Source organism: Lepidochelys kempii, chromosome 7 (assembly GCF_965140285.1).
Source record: "Lepidochelys kempii isolate rLepKem1 chromosome 7, rLepKem1.hap1, whole genome shotgun sequence".
Taxonomy (NCBI): domain Eukaryota; kingdom Metazoa; phylum Chordata; order Testudines; family Cheloniidae; genus Lepidochelys; species Lepidochelys kempii.
This window is the reverse complement of record NC_136386.1, coordinates 125789022-125807811: the sequence shown is the minus strand read 5'-3', so window position 1 is coordinate 125807811 and position 18790 is coordinate 125789022. Positions and strand designations below refer to the sequence as shown.

At 57.3% G+C, this 18790-nt stretch overlaps 1 protein-coding gene across 2 annotated transcripts in view; it reads right to left on the bottom strand.

Moving 5' to 3' along the window:
• The window catches only part of ABCC2 (ATP binding cassette subfamily C member 2), a 65543-nt gene that overhangs the window by 25110 nt on the left and 21643 nt on the right, over positions 1–18790 (bottom strand). For both annotated transcript variants that reach the window (XM_073354678.2, XM_073354677.2), the window contains exons 6-21: positions 18039–18094; positions 17357–17588; positions 16509–16684; positions 15665–15842; positions 14894–15148; positions 14324–14389; positions 13782–13919; positions 12995–13141; positions 9944–10028; positions 9374–9440; positions 8427–8553; positions 5996–6172; positions 4626–4793; positions 3694–3880; positions 1647–1770; positions 752–884 (exon numbers count right to left, since the gene is read on the bottom strand). In XM_073354678.2, coding sequence (XP_073210779.2) covers positions 752–884; positions 1647–1770; positions 3694–3880; positions 4626–4793; positions 5996–6172; positions 8427–8553; positions 9374–9440; positions 9944–10028; positions 12995–13141; positions 13782–13919; positions 14324–14389; positions 14894–15148; positions 15665–15842; positions 16509–16684; positions 17357–17588; positions 18039–18094 — 2316 coding nt within the window. The remainder of the gene's footprint in view (positions 1–751; positions 885–1646; positions 1771–3693; positions 3881–4625; positions 4794–5995; positions 6173–8426; positions 8554–9373; positions 9441–9943; positions 10029–12994; positions 13142–13781; positions 13920–14323; positions 14390–14893; positions 15149–15664; positions 15843–16508; positions 16685–17356; positions 17589–18038; positions 18095–18790) is intronic.

Here is an 18790-nt window from a genome sequence, read left to right as displayed (position 1 = left end):
CCCCCCAGCACCGCCCGGCTCCCGTGCCCTTCCCACCCAGCCCCCGCCCAGTCCCCCCCCCACAGCACCGCCCAGCCCGCCCCCACAGCACCGCCCAGCCCGCCCCCCCCAGCACCGCCAGGCTCCCGTGCCCTTCCCACCCAGCCCCCGCCCAGTCCCCCCCCACAGCACCGCCCAGCCTGCACCCCCCAGCACCGCCCGGCTCCCGTGCCCTCCCCACCCAGCCCCCGCCCAGCACCGCCAGGCTCCCGCGCCCTCCCCACCGAGCCCCCGCCCAGTCCCCCCCCACAGCACCGCCCAGCCTGCACCCCCCAGCACCACCCGGCTCCCGCGCCCTCCCCACCCAGCCCCCGCCCAGCCCGCCCCCCCAGCACCGCGTAGGGTCCCACACCCTTCCCACCGCACTGCCCAGAATCCCATGCCCTCCCCACACAGCATCATCAAGCCCCGTCAGAGCACCACCTAGTCCCGCACACTCTCCCCACACAGCCCCCCACACACCCCAACCCTGCTCTCCCCAGCACTGCCCGCCCACCCTGCCTTCCCATAGCCAGCAGCCCACCCTCAAAACACACCCCAGCAGCACCCCTCCATGCCTCCCTCTTCACCCAGAGGCCGGGAGCAGTGAAATGGGGGTCAGCAAAGCTGAGGGTCAGTTTTCTCAAGCAACTATTATGGTTGTAAAGCGGCGAGCTGTGGGGTGGGATTTCACAGTGTCCCCGCCCCCAAGCCACAAGATCCCTTCTCTCACCTTCCCCGTTTCCATGGCCTCCTTCTCAATCAGCCTCTGTCCTGTCACCTCCTCAGAAGGCTGCTTGTCCTTGGGCCCCACCTCACTCGCTCGCAGGGCCTTTCGCAGGGACCCGTTGCTGCTGGTGCTGAGGCTGCAATAGGGCGATTGCTCATCGTTAGCCACGGGGCAGCTGCACTTGGAGCCACCCACCCGCCTCGCCCCGCACTGAGCCTCCCGCTCCAGCATGCTGGCTGCAGCGGGATCTGCCAGGGACCAGCCATGGGACTCACTGACTTTGGCGAGAGAAACATTTCAACTGGACCCTTTGGTAATTCCTCCGAGTCCAGCGTTGTTCCCACCCTCTCCAGCTAAACAAGCCCAGCCCCGCACTCCGGACACACCTTTGCCCAGCCAGCCAGCCCCAGGGAAAAGCCCAAGGGCTGGATGTCTGACATACAGAAACCGCTGGATAAGTCACACTAGAGGGGAAGCTAGCTACTCAGCAGCGCGATCCTGCCCAGTGCATTGTGGGGGAGCAGAAAGCGGTGGGGTCGGGAGGCAGCTGCAACAGGGGAGCGTGGGGGGAAGACTGCTGGAGAAACCCTGCAGGCAGGAACTTGCCGAGCCTGGGCTGGGGAGCAGAACCATGACAGACAGGCCCTTTCCGATCAGCAGCTGAGCAAAGCAGAGGGCCCCACATGCCATGCAGGTCAGGGAGGCTCCAGAGACCAGGGCTCTCAGACGCTTTCCCACAGGTTCCCCAAGAAGTGAAGCCTCACACAGGGCCCCTCCATCCCAGGAAGCCCAGCAGAGGCCCAGGGTAGAGGGAGATGCCTGGACAGGGAGAGGGACGGAAAGGGAGAGGTTCTGGTGGTGGGGGAATGAGATCCAATGACTGGGGACAGGTTCCTACCTGCGGCTGAATCCTCTCTGCTGGATGCTGGCTTCTCTTTTCAGGGTCATGGTCACTATGTCAGCTGGCACTTCCTCCGGGCTAGTCTCAGGGACCTCGCCGTCTTGCTCCTCTGCAGCTTCCACTGAAATAGCAGACACAGGAGTTAGGAGGCACCTGGACTGGATGTGGCATTCGGCATTGAACAGAGAGCAGCACACGGCTACGTAGTACCAGGCCTGTGCTGTGTCCTCCTGCACAGCAGCCAAGAGCTCCCTGCAATACCTTCAGGAGCCCTTATTAAACTGTGCTCAAGTATCCTTGGGGTCCATTGTATTACATGAACGGCTTGTGTGTGATGGTGGGCAGGGATGTATGTAACCTCTGGAGTGGGGAGATGTAATTCCTGGGGGCTCAAAAGACTATATCGAACAATGTGTCAGACTAAAACAGACTCTTGGAAAAGTGTGGAGTGGAATATACAGGGCGCGGGGAATCCCCACCTCCGGTGATGCAAACCAAGGCCCTGAGGAGGGGCTACTGTCTGCTGATCACTCTTGCTGCCATCTGACAGGTTCCTAGCTCTCTCCCCTGAAGCAGCTGGTGCTGGTGGCCCCTGTTGGAGATGGGGTACTGGGCTACACAGACCCCTGCTCTGAGCTGGAGTGGGAACCCTTCGCCCCTAGGAGTAAGAGTGCAGTGTTCTCTAGGTGGAACCGTCCCACTCCTTGTCAGGGCCCGTCTTGGGGAAACCAAGGGCCTTTTCTGGCTTCCCAGGACTGCACACTCTCCTCAGGTGAGACGCTGGGCTTGCTCCTAGCCACAGAAAGGGGAACGTCCAAGCGGCAAGGTGAGCGCGGTCTCCCAGCCGCAGCATGGGGCTTTGGGGCCTGAGCTCCAGCCAAGCTGAACAGGGAAGGAGAAGAGACCATGCTCTGGGAACCACTGTGGGTGGGAAGGTTCCCAGCAGGGGTCAGGGCAAGGTTCCTGCAGAGCCATATAGCTCTTTCTGCTGACTCATACTGAGGTAAGACGAGCTGCGTCACACTGGGTCCAGTTCAGGAGGAGGCAGGGTTGGTGTGTCCCCGGAGGCAGAGGGGAAGGGGCAGAAACAGAAAGGCCCTGCAGAGACAGACCCAAGCCCCGGAGACAGTGCAGGCCGAGACTCTCCTTGTATTAGTGTTACCCTCTGTGACGGGGCAAGGCCAGATGGCTATAGAAAAGTAGTGGAAGATAGATATGTTAGCTCCACGCTAAACAAATCCCTGGTACCAGGTTAAGTGAAATGGCAGCTGCTCCAGGTCAATTAAGACACCTGGGGCCAATTAAGAACTTTCCAGAAGGCAGGGAGAAGGCTAGGTTGATTGGGACACCTGAAGCCAATCAGGGGACTGGCTGAAACTAGTTAAAAGCCTCCCAGTTAGTCTGATGGGTGTGTATGTCAGGAGTTGTGGGAGGAAGTTGTGCTGTTGGAGAGGCTGAGTAGTACACACCATATCAGGCACAAGGAAGGAGGCCCTGAGGTAAGGGTGAAGTGGAGCTTGAGGAAGTGAGGGCTGCGGTGGGGGAAGTAGCCCAGGGAATTGTATATGTCATGTTTCTAAAAGGTCAGCTACCATAGCTGATACTATTAGGGTCCCCGGGCTACTCTACCCGGAGTAGAGGGTGGGCCCAGGCTTCCCGCCCCCACCTTTGCCCTCTGATTAATCACTGAGACTGGGAGACAACAGAGACTGTGCAAGGAAGGATAACTTCTCACCTCCCTCGCTGGCTTATGATGAAAATGGCTCAGTAAACTGTGACCCTTGTCCCTAGAGAAAGACGGGTTACGTGGAGGGTCACAGTGAGCCTCTGAGGCTAGCGAAATCCGCCAGGAAACGCGGGACCCACGGAGGCAAGGACAGAACTTTGTCACACCTCGTTAACAGGGGCAAACCCCAGGTGGGTGAGTTAGGGCTGTCTCCTTTCCTCCCGCCAACACTGCGGCGCTCTGGGCAACACAGCACAAAACAGGACTCCATGGGCACCTGTATGAAGCTGACCCTGGGTCCAGCACATGCCCCTGTACCTGTGGCCTCCCCCTCGGGGGTGCTACCCTCCTGGCTTCCATACATGCTCAAGAGCTGAGCGAAGGCCCCCCCGTTAGCCAGCAAGGTGCTGTAGGAGCCCTGCTCAGACACGGCACCGGCCACCAGCACGACAATCTCATCCGTCTTTGGCAGGAAACTGATACTGTGCGTCACCAGGATCCGGGTCTGCCACGAAGAATGGCACAGAGGTTACAGGGTCCAGCAGCTACAGGACTGCCGCCCCCTCCCGTGTCCTTGGCTGGAAACACATGCCACCCCCGGCTGAGGACCGGCAGGGCACTCCATCACCTACCTCCCCCCCCTGGTTGGGGACCTGCAGGGCTCCCCCTCACCCACTCCCCCCCTGGCTGGGGACTCACAGGGTTCCCCCTCTTTCAGCCCTGCCCCAAGCTGGGGACCCAGAGGGCTCCCCCTCACCTATTACCGTCCCCAGCTGGGGACTCAACGGGCTCCCCATCATCCACTCCTGCCCCCCGCTAGGGACCTGCCAGGCTCCCCATCATGCCCCTTCACCATTTAGATTTAGTTGGGGATTGGCCCTGCTTTGAGCAAGGGGTTGGACTAGATGACCTCCTGAGGTCCCTTCCAACCCTGATATTCTGTGATTCCCCCAGCTCTGTCTGGGAACCTGCGGGGCACTCTGTCATCTACCCTCACCCCTGGCTGGGGATGCACAGGGCCCCCCTCGTCCACTCACGCCCCCAGTGGAGAGCCTGGAGGTGTTCCTGTTGCCAACTGCACAGAACTGCCCACCAACTAGCCCCTCGTTCAAGCCCCCTGTTAAGCCACTAAGAGGGCTTGCCTGGCTGCAGAGGGGGCCACACCAGAAGTGCCCCAGATGAGGGTTGATGGGGGAAATCTCCTAGGTGGGGACTGCTCCCTGCCCCGATTAGTTTGGGGCTGTTCTCACCTTGCCCTGCAGCAGCCCGTCCGGCCCCAGCACCTGGTCAAAGAGGTGCTTCCCCACGTGAGCATCTACGGCCGACAGGGGGTCGTCGAGAAGGTAGATATCTGCGTTGCTGTACACTGCCCTAGCCAGGCTGACCCGCTGCTTCTGGCCCCCACTCAGGTTAATGCCCTGGTAGGGGAAAGCACCTGACTGTAAGTCCTGGGTCTCTCCCGGCACCCCAGTGTGCTGACTGAGGGGAGCAAAGTCTTCCACTGGTGCTCACTCACCCTCACCCAGCCCCATGTTCTCCAGACAGCCCCCCCCCGAGCATCACACGCTCTCTGCACCCCCACCCTACCCTCACAGGCTCCAGACACTCTGTACCCCCTACCTTATCCCTACATGCTCCAGACAGCCCCGACAAGCACCATACGCTCTCTGCACCCCCACCCTACTCCCATGTTCTCCAGACAGCCCCCCCTGAGCATCATACACTCTCTGCACCCCCATCCTACTCCTACATGCTCCAGACAGCCCCTAAGCAACATACGCTCCCACGCCCTCTGCAGCACCGTCCTACCCCACGTGATCCAGATAGCACCATACGCTCTCTGCACTCCCACCCAACCCCCACAGGCTCATACAGCCCTCCAGTACCACACACTCTCTGCCACCCCCTGCTTCCCCCCCATGCTCCAGACTGACCCTGAGCACCATACACACTCTGCACCCCACCACCCTACCCCCACGTGCTCCAGACAGCCCCCCTGTGCCCCATATGCTCTCTGCACCCCCACCCTACCCCCACATGCTCCAGACAGCCCCCCTGTGCCCCATATGCTCTCTGCACTCCCACCCTACCCCCACGTGCTCCAGACAGCCCCCCTGTGCCCCATATGCTCTCTGCACCCCCACCCTACCCCCACGTGCTCCAGACAGCCCCCCTGTGCCCCATATGCTCTCTGCACCCCCACCCTACCCCCACGTGCTCCAGACAGCCCTTCCCCCGAGCGCCACATGTTCTATGCCACCCCCATCCCACCCCTAGGAGCTCCAGACACTCCCCAAGTGTCCCCCATCATTACCTCCCAAATACACACCCAGGGGCTGCTGCTTCTACCACCAAACATTCCTCCTCAGCCTTGGACACCCGTGCACCTCCCCAACTCCACATACCTCCTCCTCTTCTTCTACCTTCCTCAGATACCCACGAGCCACCCATTCCTACTACCGCACGACCCTCAAGCTTCCTACACTAACACACCCTCCACCCTCTCTGAGCCACCCCAGACACCTCCCCCGCTCCTATCCCCCACCTACTCCCCAGGGCGCCTCCTCCCAGCCTTCCCCTCCATCACACTCTCCTTCCCCGACATGCCCAGTGCCAATACCTTCTCTCCAATCTCCGTGAGGTCACCTCCAGGGAGCAGCTTCAGGTCTGGAAGGAGAGCACAGGCCTCCACAACCCGCTGGTACCTAGCCTCATCCAGTTCTAACCCAAAAAGAATGTTGTCCTTCAGCGTGGCGTTCTGGATCCAGGCCTGCTGGGGAACGTAGGCCACAGAGCCCTGGAGGGAAGAGCCCAATCTGAGCTGACTCATCCAGTCAGTGCAGGACTTGGGCCCTGGACTAGGGGCTGGGGAAAGGAGGGATGGGGGAGTTGGGCCTGGGATGGGAGCAGTCACATCCCCTGTGCAGGGAACTAGACAAAGCCAAGATGAGATTGTGACATTGGCAGACCAGGTGCCAGCTCATGCCAAGGCCTCTAGGCCTCAGCTGAACATAGACCAATACATTGCTGGAAACCAGTCTGGCTCAGCTGTGTGTTGGCATTGTTCAAATAAAGTTGAGGTGTATGAGAATGTGGTTAGACATTATGAAATGCTGGTAGGAGCTGCATGTAGTAATCTCACTTACAACATCTGTACCCCACATTTTAAGGTTATATTGAGCATTTACTTTGTAATCCCCTGTAACTGTGTAACTTGTGAACCAGGAACGAAGCATTAACTAATGTAAAATGCTGGCTTCCTATTGAAGTGGTTAGGCCTTGCCCACCAAGAAAGCCCATTGAAACAAAGGAGCCATTGTGAAACATGAGAGGACAAAGACGTTGTTAATTGCTCCCCACACTCCCAGGAAGAGGAATCATCCCATCAGCTTGAGCTCTGGGGGAAGGGAATAAAAATTCCTGCCAAAGAAGAAGCTGGATCTTTTATGTCACTTGGACTTTGAAGGGCAAGAATTACCAGGCATAAACAAAAGATCCCCAATGCTTGGCCTCGCTTAGCCCTAAAGGACACATAGAGCTTGCTTATTATAGAAGCTTCTATTACTTTTTGAAACTTTAGATTGGAACCCATTGGTGTGTTTGTTTATTTGCTTTAACCTTGTAAATAGCACTCATTTCTTTTTCTTAGTCAATATATCTTTAGTTAATTTATTATAGGATTGGCTACAAGCATTGTCTTTGGTGTTAGATCTAAGGTGCAACTGACCTGAGGAAAGTGACTGACTGGTCCTTTGGGACTGGGAGTAAACTGAATGTTGTTGTGATTTTTGGTGTAAGGGACCATCTATCACAAAGACAAGTTTACCTGGGTGACAAGATAGATCAGAGTACCCAAGAGTACTGTCTGTGACTCCCTGGTTAGGCTGTAATAATGCCTGAGGAGTTTACACTTGATGCATGGCTGGTGAAATAATAGAATCCTAGAACTGGAAGGGACCTCATCTAGTCCAGTCCCCTGCACTCAAGGCAGGACTAAGTATTATAGACCATCCCTGACAGGTGTGTGTCCAACCTGCTCTTAAAAATCTCCAATGACAGAGATTCCACAACCTCCCTGGGCAATTTATCCCAGTGCTTAACCACCCTGACAGGATGTTTTTCCTTATGTCCAACCTAAACTTTACTTGCTGCAATTTAAGCCCACTGCTTCTTGTCCAATCCTCAGAGGTTAAGGAGAACAATTTTTCCTCCATGTAACAACCTTTTATGTACTTGAAAACTGTTATTATGTCCCCCCTCAGTCTTCTCTTCTCCAGATTAAACAAACCCAATTTTTTCAATCTTCCCTCATAGGTCATGTTTTCTAGACCTTTAATCATTTTTGTTGCTCTTCTCTGGGCTTTCTCCAATTTGTCCACATCTTTCCTGAAACATAAGTACAGAACTCACAACAGGGGTGTGTGCTCTGGCTCTTAACAGACAGCTTGGCAGAGCTGATAATTCCTGTGACACTAAACATCCTGCAGGATAAATGTTGTTCACTGCATCTCCCCACGACTTAGGGGGAAGAGGGTGCTGGAGGCTAGGACCCTAACTAGCCTTTCCACCCTACAGACCAAGGGTTTGCTCTCACTTCCATGAACTGGGTGGATATTTGTCCATGGCACCAAGCTGCCATGTGATCGGTTGTGACAGTTAGTGGATGTCCGGAGCAATAGCATGAAGTGTGTGAGGGAGGTCTGAAGCGTATTGGCAGAGTCGGGTAGGAACAATTTGAGTAGCGGGGGGCTGCAGATCAGGATTGAGGGGCATCGGCAAAGATATGCACATAGGGAACCCAGGGCTGGAAGAGCAGCAGGCTGTGGGGCGGGGCTGAGGGGCACCAGCAGAGCTAGAGGGTGTCCCAGAGCTGGAATACCAGGGAAATCTGCAAGTCATGACTGAGGCTGTTTGGCCTGGATACTGGCTGGGGAGAAGGGTGGGAGGGGCCTTGGTGTTCACATCTTTGCCTGGGGTGGGAACTCTTAAGTGCCCCCCAGGATCCAACAGCAGCTCACGGGGCCTCCTCCACCCAGGGCAGCTCCTCTCACCTGGATGTTAATGTGCCCCTTGAGGTTCTCCATCTCTCCTAGCACGGCTGACACCAGTGAGGATTTCCCTGAGCCCACAGCCCCGACTACAGCCACCAGACACCCAGGCTTGATATCCAGAGTGACCCTGGAAGGACAAGAGAGCTGAGTGGGACACAAAGCAGCGCTGAGCAGCTACTAGGGATGTAAATAACGCGTAAAAACAATAACCGTGTAACCAATTAAAATTCTATGGTTACATGGTTAAACGTTTAACCGGGGAATTAGGAATGTGGGGGCTGCTACAGCATGGGGATCCCTGCTGCCCGGGGATCCCCATGCCCGGGGATCCCTGCTGCCAACCCCATGCCCAGCATCCCGGTGTGCCTGGCATCCTGGTTTCCGGCCCGCGCCCAGGGTCCTGGCTGCCATCCCATGCCACAGATCCCGGCTGCCGGCCCGCCCTGGGGCTCTGCGCTGTGGTGGCAGCCGGGTTGCTGGGCGCAGATGGCAGCAGAGCCCTGGGTACGGGGCCGGCAGCCAGGATCCCAGACGTGCGGGGCAGCAGCCGGGACCTCGGGCGGAGTTTAATTGTTAACAGAAACCGATAAGCCTCAAGCTTATTGGTTAACCAGTTAAATTTTTACATCCCTAACAGCTACGTTATCCAGGCTAACCACAGACTCCTTCCTGGACTCCTGCGTCTCCTGGACTTGCCACCTGGGCCTTGCATGGGGCTGGAAACGTCATGAAAGGACCCAGACCATGTGATCAACGAGAACAAGCCAGCGAAGCAGGTGTTTCCAGCTGCCCGTGTCTCTGCTCTGGGGGATGTGTGTCCTGCAGGGCCAGGCTGCACAGGGGGCTGTGTTCCACCCATGACAGCACAAGGCGATTGCCTGGCAAGTCAGTAACAGGGAAGGGAGCCCCCCCAGCACAGCACAAGGCCCTGAACGCAGCACACTTACTCTCTGATCACAGGCCCGGCACCCTGCTCCCAGGCAAAGGAGGCCTCGGAGAACTGCATTGCACAGTCTGCCAAGAGAACGGGCAGCACCTCAGAGACTGGGTGGGGAACAGATCTCTCCCCAGCCCAACCCCAAACTCAGTGTGTCCAGCTCCCAGGAGCCACCAGCCCACTCGGGGGCTCCCCCTCATGCCTAGTGGATCCTGGATTTGGGCTGAGGGAGGAAATCCTCCCCAAAGGGCCCTGCACATGAGGGGAGGGTTGTTGTACCACAGGACCCTGAAAACCAGGTGCCCCCCCATGAGGTGCGAGTGGGGGAGGGTGTATCTAAGGGCCCCACACATGGGGTAGGAGTGGAGGGGACATTGTGCCAGGGGGCACCACACACTGGGTGGGAGAGGGGGGATGTATCTAAGGGCCCCACACATGGGGTGGGGGTTGTGCCCAAGTGCCCCCCACATGCACTGGTGCTGATGGGGAGTTGTATTTGAGGGCCCTACACACCCATGATGTGGCAGCGGGCCCCCCACAGGCACACCAGGGCCCTCTGTAAGACTGGCAGTTTATTTACCAACACTGGGGTTATCTCTTATGGCTGAGGGGTCCAGGTCGCCACTCCCCAGGTACCGCTCCAGCCGCTCGGTGGACACGGTGGTCTGCAGGAAGCAAAAGGGGATGTCACACAGGTGAGACACAAATCCATCCGAGTGGGGTAGAGAGCTCCAGAATCTTCCAGCCCAACCCTCACACCCTGGGGGCAACTCCCCAGTTCTGTATTTCCCACGAGATTGAACAAAAAGGCAGGGGCCGTGTGTCTGTGTGTGCAGCACCCAGAAGGTTACTCTCCCTGCGCAGCACCTCGGGCGCTTCGAGGTGTGTGTTCCTGTGGACACTCCCCTGTAGGACGCTCCTGTGGACACCTCCTGCACCTGGGTTCGGAGAGCTTCGGCACCCACCCCCGCTGGGCTGCACTTGTGCTCCTCCCCGTCTCGCACCATCTATATAGCGCCCTGTGGTCCAACCACCCTCAGTTCCTTCTCTGCTGCAGAGTGTGTGTGTGCGCTTCGAAGCAGAGAGGAAGGAGGGTGGGGAGCGGAGCACCCGGAGGGACACATCTTTCAGAACCTCCGTTACTGCACAGGGGGAGTCACCGTTCCTTCTTCTTTGAGTGGTGTTGTGATGGATGGTCCACTGTCAGTGACTGTAGAGCAGTGCCCCGAGATGGAAGTGACTTCGGAGTGATGTCTACTAAAGCTGGGAGGTTTTGCCAATACAGAGAAGGACTGGGATATCATACAGGAAGATCTGGATGACGTTGTAAACTGGAGTAATAGTAATAGGATGAAATTTAATAGTGAAAAGTGTAAGGTCATGCATTTAGGGATTAGTAACAGGAATTTTTGCTATAAACTGGGGACGCATCACTTGGAAGTAACAGAGGAGAAGAAGGACCTTGGAGTATTGGTTGATCACAGGATGACTATGAGCCGCCAACGTGATATGGCCGTGAAAAAAGCTAATGCGGTCTTGGGATGCATCAGGCGAAGTATTTCCAGTAGAGATAAGGAGGTGTTAGTACCGTTATACAAGACACTGGTGAGACTTCATCTGGAATACTGTGTGCAGTTCTGGTCTCCCATGTTTAAGAAAGATGAATTCAAACTGGAACAGGTACAGAGAAGGGCTACTAGGATGATCCAAGGAATGGAAAACCTACCTTACGAAAGGAGACTCAAAGAGCTTGGCTTGTTTAGCCTAACCAAAAGAAGGCTGAGAGGAGATATGATTGCTCTCTATAAATATATCAGAGGGATAAATACCACAGAGGGAGAAGAATTATTTCAGCTCAGTATCAATTCAGTGGACACAAGAACAAATGGATATAAACTGGCCATCAGGAAGTTTAGACTTGAAATTAGATGAAGGTTTCTAACCATCAGAGGAATGAAGTTCTGGAACAGCCTTCCAAGGGTAGCAGTGGGGGCAAAAGATATATCTGGCTTCAAGCCTAAGCTTGATAAGTTTATGGAATGGATGATATGATGGGATAGCCTAATTTTGGCAATTAATTGATCTTCAACTATTAGCGGTAGATATGCCCAATGGCCTGTGATGGGATGTTAGATGGGGTGGGATCGGAGTTACTACAGATAATTCTTTCCTGGGTGTCTGGCTGGTGAGTCTTGCCCACGTGCTCAGGGTTTAGCGGACAGCCATATTTGGGGTTGGGAAGGAATTTTCCTCCAGGGCAGATTGGCAGAGGCCCTGAGGGCTTTTCGCCTTCCTCTGCAGCGTGGGGCACAGGTCACTTGCTGGAGGATTCTCTGCACCTCCAAGTCTTTAAACCATGATTTGAGAACTTCAATAGCTCAGACATAGGTCAGGGGTTTGTTACAGGAGTGGGTGGGTGAGATTCTGTGGTCTGCGTTGTGCAGGATATCAGACTAGACTATCATAATGGTCCCTTCTGACCTTAAAGTCTATGATTCTATGATTATTTTTGTTGAAGTGGTGGGTACCGCTTTTGAAAGTCTTACACTGTCTTTCTCAGTGCCAAGAGACCATGTTTCCACCTGTGATCCCGCCCACTTTGGACCTGTCCTTTGCACCAGTACAGGAGGTTCCCAGACAGTCACGGTAGCTGTCTCACGTCTGTAGCCACAACATCCTCACAGCTCCCTGGGGATGCCTTTTTCTGAGGCAGCTCCTTAGCGGGGGAGCTTGTGGCCCTTTCCTTTTTGCCTGGGCGAGAGAGGGTGGGTTTCCTCTTGGTGGCGCGCAGTGAGTGAGCGTCGGCTGATGACCGGGCAGATGGTGAGCACCGCATAGGAGAGGCATCGGGGCCAGGGTCTGAGGCTGGTCGCAAAGAACTCTCCATGAGTAAAAGTTTTAGCCTCAGTTCATGGGCCTTCAAGTTGAGGCAGCAGGTACACTTCTGAGAGATGTGTCCCTCACCGAGGCAGTGTATGCACCAGGAGTGACCATTGCTCATGGGGATGGCTTCGCAGCAAGAGAGGCACCTCTTAAACCTGGGGGATTGGGGCATAAACGACCAGGGAGAGTTTCCCGATCGGGAAAGGCATATTAAAAAAGGGAAACCTATGCTAAGTTAAAGAATAATGGGGAAGAAAGAGCAATGGAATTTTTTTTTAGGGGAAAGAAAAATGAAAGGAAACGGCGATTCTACAAAAGAACAGAAACACGACTATTACTGCTACTACTAAAGGCTAGGGATGTCCGAAGGGCTCTGCTCAGGATCCCATCCCAGACCAAGGGCGGTTGAGAAGGAACTGAGGGTGGCTGGACTGCACAGCGCTATACTGCACAGACACCACTCATGGCATGCATGGGCGGCCCAATGGGCCCGGCTACCAAAGATCTCCGATCCCAGGCGACACTACTGGACGAATTACAGCCCCAATCCTGGCAGGGCCTCCGGGTGCCGCCACAACACACTCGACCCACCGAGGAAATAAATCAGAATGCCGGGTGGATAGGGAGCCTTGCAACCCAAGTCCTCCTGAGCCCCACACGCTGAGCCTGAACCATACGATTCATTTGGAGGTTAACAAAAGGGCCCAAGACTCAACCTCCTTCTCTCCGCCCTGCCCGGGGGGCTCACCTGCACCAAGGAGGAGATGACCATGGGCAGCATGGCCAGGGGGAAGCGCAGCACGTTGAAGAGGGAGATGGAGGTAAATGCCTTCTGTGCATCTAGGATGTTCTTCTCATCCACCATGACGTAGACAGCGAAGCTGGCCACAGAGACCTGGGGGCAGGGGGTGTTAGAGCCACAGCCCCATCTGCCACTGCAGCCACGCCCTCACCCCCACCCCACCTTGTGCTCCTGCCCGGCATCCCATCCTCCGCATGCAGGGGCACGTGCTCAGGCCAAGGGTCCCATCTCCCAGGGCTTGGTGCTCCTTTTGGGGCCCCAGCCCATGTGTCCTCCACACACAGCGCTCCAGCTGGGGGACCCTCCAAAGCTCTTGTTGGGGTCTCCCCAGAAGAGTGGACAGTGGACAATAAACACTTTGGTGCTTTGCCTGCCTTCCCTGGGACAGACGCCCTGGCACAGGAGCCCTTCCCAAGGACAGACACTCCGCCACAGGGGCCCCTCGGGACAGGCGCCCCGCCCAGGGCAAGTCCCAGTCCCTGATCATAGGGAGGTAGTATGGGATGGTGCGGGGAATAGGCACATTACTCCCCATCCGCAGCCTGTCAGCCCCTGGGCACATCCTACCCCCTAACCTCAAAGCCTGATCCCCCCCTCCCCTCCCCCAAAACCACCTACGCATCCACGCCCACAGCCTTATCATCCTGGGCATATCCCAATCTGTCCTGCCACCCCAGGAGGCAACCCCGTCTCCCCGGAGGCCTCCCACCACCGCCAGCCCCCGAGCACTCACCAGGAACGGGGCACAGGAGAAGATGAAGATGGAGAAGGCCTGAAGGTAGGTAAAGTGCAGCAAGCCCTTCAGCTCACGCACCCGGATCTCCCCAACCTGTTGCTCAAATGAAGGCTCCCAGGCAAACAGCTTCAGGATCTGAGTGACGACCAGAATGAGCGGATCCAGCTCCCACAGTGACCCCTGCTCCCAAGGCTCATCTCATCTGCACGCAGCACCCCATCCACCGGCTCTGGGTCTCACTCTCCTGCCTGCAGCCCCACCCATAGGTAGCTGCACAACCAGCCAGGGGCATTATGGGGGTCACCTTCCTGGACTCATACAGCAAATCCTATACCATCACATGCCATCAGCTGGGGGGGTGGGGCACTGCCAGACTGCTGCCATGCAGAGAAGGATGGGACCCCATGTGCCCTGGGGCGGGGATGGCCAGGCACCAATCCCAGGTGTCCTGGTGGGGGGCAGGGCAGCCAGGCACGCCCCTAATGCCCTGGAGGGGGAGGGGCAGCCAGGCACTCGGGGGTGGGGTCCATGGTGCTCACCTTGATCCCACTAAGGATTTCATTCATTATTTTCATGCGCTGATCCTTGTTCTTCATGTTCTTCATCTGCCAGTGAGAAAGGCGAGTTGGATCCCCCAGCCCGAACCCCAGCCCAACGCAAAGAGCAGCTCCTAAAACCCAGGAACTCCACAAACGCCCCATCTCGGCCCCAGGCTCACTCATCCCTCATCTGCCTTGCCAGCACTCCCCATCTGCAGGCCCCACCCCTGGACTCCGGTCTATTCCAGGCGGGCCCCCTCTCCCGCTGGCAGGGCCTGGACCAGCACAGGTGCAGGAGGGTCAGCTCACAGGGCTGGGGTCTCTGCTGGAGCTTGGTGCTCCACAGAGCGGCCTCCGGGCTGCAGGGTAAAGGGGCAGCCCCAAGCAGGCTCTGCATTTCCTCTCTCGGACCCCATCTACATTCCCACTCCGGAGAGCCACTGGCCGTGGGCAGGGGCACTGGAGGGAAGAAGACGGGGTGGCTGGTGCGTGGGGGGCTCAAGCGGAGAGGGGCAAGGAGGAAGCCTTTGCCAGGCCAGCCCGGGGAGTGGACCCTGCCCAACCACTGACCTGAATGGTTCTGGCCTTGGTGGCCAGGAGAGCGTTGATGGGGATGAGCAGCACCATGACCCCGATCCCTGCCAGGACGGAGGGGCCCAGCTCCCACCACAGGAAGACAATGGACAGGGCGATCTGCAGTGGTGCCGACCACAGCTGGTGGATGAAGTTGGCCAGATCCATGAACCTCTGGGCATCGGCCGACATCAGGTTCACCGTCTCACCCTGAGTGTACTCCTTGCGGGTGGCATTGGAGATAGTGAGCGCCTAGGGTGGACAGCACAGTCACCAGGGGCCAGGTCAGCCCCCAGCCCCTGGGCGCCGTGCAGAGTGCTGCGTGTGAAGTCGAGGCCAAACGCATCAGAGCAGCTCCTGGTGGGGGCCAAGCTTCCTGGACTGACTCCTGAGTCCTGGCTCTTGGACACTCCTCCTTGCCGGGCCTCCCGCCTGGCTCTGGGGGCCGCTGCACTATTGTGGGTAAATGCCTCCCACCAGGACTCTGCAGCCTGCGCTTCACTGCATGGGGATTACAGCAGGGAGCCGGCCTGGTGTGCATGGTTCTTACTGCATGACTCCCGGCAGCTTACTCCCAGGATCTCCAAACCTCCAGCCCCTTCACTGGGGAACAAAGGCCCAGCTCATAGGTGCCCTTGGAGGAGAGGCAAAGACACAAGAAGAGGGAAGTGTATTTGGGGGACAGGGTTTGGGGGGAGCAGGAAAGCCCGACATGCCGTCCTGCAGCTGTTCCTGGCAGGGAATGCTGATGGGGGTACACACACCGACCTTCTTGTAGACAGCGGCCATGAGTGCCGTGCGCACACTCATGCCCAGCAGGAAGCAGAGCTGAAAGTACTGCTGCAGGCAGATGGACTGGACCAGCGCGGTTACGAACAGTAGCAAGGCGTAGAGGTAGCCCTGCCAGGCATACGCCGTGGGGTCCGCAACAAAGGAGATCAGCAGTCTGACGGTCAGAGCAGCCCGTGAGACCAGTCAGGCATGGGGAGACCTCTGCCCCACAGAGACCAGCCCCCCAGGGACACCGCCACCCCAGCCCCACAGAGACCAGCTCCCCAAGCATGCTATCACTTCCTCCCTGCAGAGACTACCCACCAGGGACACCACAAACCCTACCCACAGAGACCAGCCCTCCAGGGACACCCCCACCCGCATAGATCGGCCCCCCAAGGATGCTGCCACCCCTCCCTGGAGAGACCACCCCCCCCCGGGATACCACAACTCCTGTCCCACAGAGACCAGCCCCACACAGATCCCGCCACCCCTGCCCCACAGACACCAGCCCCCCCAACACCCCTCCACCCCACAGAGACCCAGAAGGGTATTGCCACCCCTTGCCTCAAAGAGACTAACCCTGGGGGTGCCACCACCCCCAGCACACAGACGCCAGCCCCCGGGGTCCCCCACCCTCATTCCATCTAGAACAACCAGCCACTGATGCTAAAGTCTGGACCTGACACTGATGCTAAACCCTGGACCATGAAGCAGCCCCCTTGTCTGGGCATGTCCCTGCACCGTCCACAGAGAAACCCCCTGGGCCTGCCCTAGCTCCTGGCTGGGTGCAGGGCAGGCGAGAGGTCTCTGTGGAGGCAGCCCAGAGATGGGGACTCACTTCAGCAGCTGGGGGCTGGCAAACACCAGCAGGTCATGCACCAGCTTGAAAGCCACCGATTTCAGGAGGTTCCCTGCAAAGGTTCTGATCAGGACCTTGGCCAGCCAGGCCTTGGGGTAATCCCCACTGGGGCCACTCACATCTTCCTTCTTCTTCCTCTTCGGCTGCTTCTCCTCCTAGACAGGAGCCAGCATGTGAGAAAGGAAACTGGATCAGACAGGCATCCTGCCGGACACCCACCCTGGGTCAGACACCCCACAGGGTCCTCCCCCACACCCAACACTCCATGGGCCCCCTGGATCAGACACCCTGCATAGGTGCCCCCACCCACCCAGAGGCCCTTCCCCGGGACAGGTGCCCCCCCCCCCCAGCCAAGGCACCCTTCTCCCTGGATCAGACACCCCACTCAGGGGCTCTTCCCTGGGACAGGTGCTCCGCACAGGTGCAAGGCCCAGTCCCGGATGGCAGGGAGGCAGCATGGGATGGTGGAAGCAGTGGGTGCTCGGGAAGGGGTGGGGGAGCTGCAGGCGGCTGGTTCCCGGGGCTGGGAGGGATGTGTGGGCAGCACAGAACCCCAGAGGAGAAGGGGCGTCACAGCCCTGTGCTTAGACCCTCAGCTCATCACGGAGCAGCACTGATGGCCCAGGGAGAGGGGAGTTGTCAGACAGGCCTGTGGGGAGCTGGTGAGGGGAGAAAACCTTAAGACATGTGGAGCATCTATTGAGGGTTCCCTCCAACCCTCCTCACTCACGTCATTGCAAAGCCAAAGCTCCAATGGCCTGTGCCAGAGACACAGTGACCTGGAGCCAGAGCCCCAAGTCCAGCCCAGAGGGCAGTGAGAGAGTTACCAGCACCAGGATGTCTTGGCTCTGAGCCTTGCTGAGCCCATTCCTGTGGTCTGGGGCTGCCTCGTGCAAACTCCTCTTGCAGCGCCGTCTCTCCAGCCCCCGACGGGCCTTCCTCACCTCGGCCCTCATGTTTCTGTCAAACCTGCTGAAGATTTGCTGCGTTTTCACGTTTTCTTTCAAGTCCCAGAGATCTTCCATCTCCAGGGGTTTGCGATAACCCTTCAGAACCATCCTGTGGGGCAGAGAGAGCCTCTGGTCAGCAAAACCTTCTCCTGCACACTACGGAAACGGGTCTCTCCTGCTGACTGTCCCTCATACCCAGCCCGGAACAGACACAAAGACAACACTCGGGGTCACCGGGTGCAGGCAGCTGAGTCCACCGTGTCCCAAGCAACCAAGCTGCCTCTGGGGTGCTCAATCTCGCTGCAGTGCAAGCCAGGAGCAACTCATTTCACCCACAATTCCTCCCACCCTGCACCTCCTGCACCTGGCAGACAGTGAAACTCAACAGAGTAAGAGAACAAGAGTAAGGTGAGCAGACCTTAGCCTTACACAATGCCCCTCCCTGCCATCCCAGTCCTGGCCTCGCCACAACTCACTCCACTCTGCCGGGGTCCCTCAGTCCCAGCTTGCAACCCCTGCTGTTCCCGCCCTGGGCTCCCTCCCACCCTGCTTTGCCTACCTGGTGTACCAGCCAAAGGTGATGGAGCTCAGGAAGGAGGCTGTGACCTCTGGGTTCTAGGACACCAAGAAAGAGGACAGGTTTCAGAGTGGTAGCCATGTTAGTCTGTATCAGCAAAAAAACCGAGGAGTCCTTGTGGCACCTTGGCCCTGGTCTAGACTACAAGTTTAGGTCGAATTTAGCAACATTAGATCGATTTAACCCTGCACCCGTCCCCACAACAAAGCCATTTTTGTCGACTTAAAGGGCTCTTAAAATCAATTTCTGTACTCCTCCCAGAGGAGGGGATTAGCGCTGAAATTGGCATCGCCGGGTCGAATTTGGGGTAGTGTGGACACAATTCGATGATGCTGGCCTCTGGGAGCTATCCCAGAGTGCTCCATTGTGACCGCTCTGGACAGCGCTCTCAACTCAGATGCACTAGCCAGGTAGAGAGGAAAAGCCCCAGGGACTTTCGAATTTCATTTCCTGTTTGGCCAGTGTGGCACAGGTGACCATGCAGAGCTCATCAGCAGAGGTGACCATGGAGTCCCAAAATCGCAAAAGCGCTCCAGGATGGACTGAACGGGAGGCACTGGATCTGATTGCTGTAGGGGAGATGAATCTGTGCTATCAGAACTCCGTTCCAAAAGACGAAATACCAAAATATTTGAAAAAATCTGCAAGGGCATGAAGGACAGAGGCTATAACAGGGACCCGCAGCAGTGCTGCGTGGAAATTAAGGAACTCAGGCAAGCCTACCAAAAAACCAG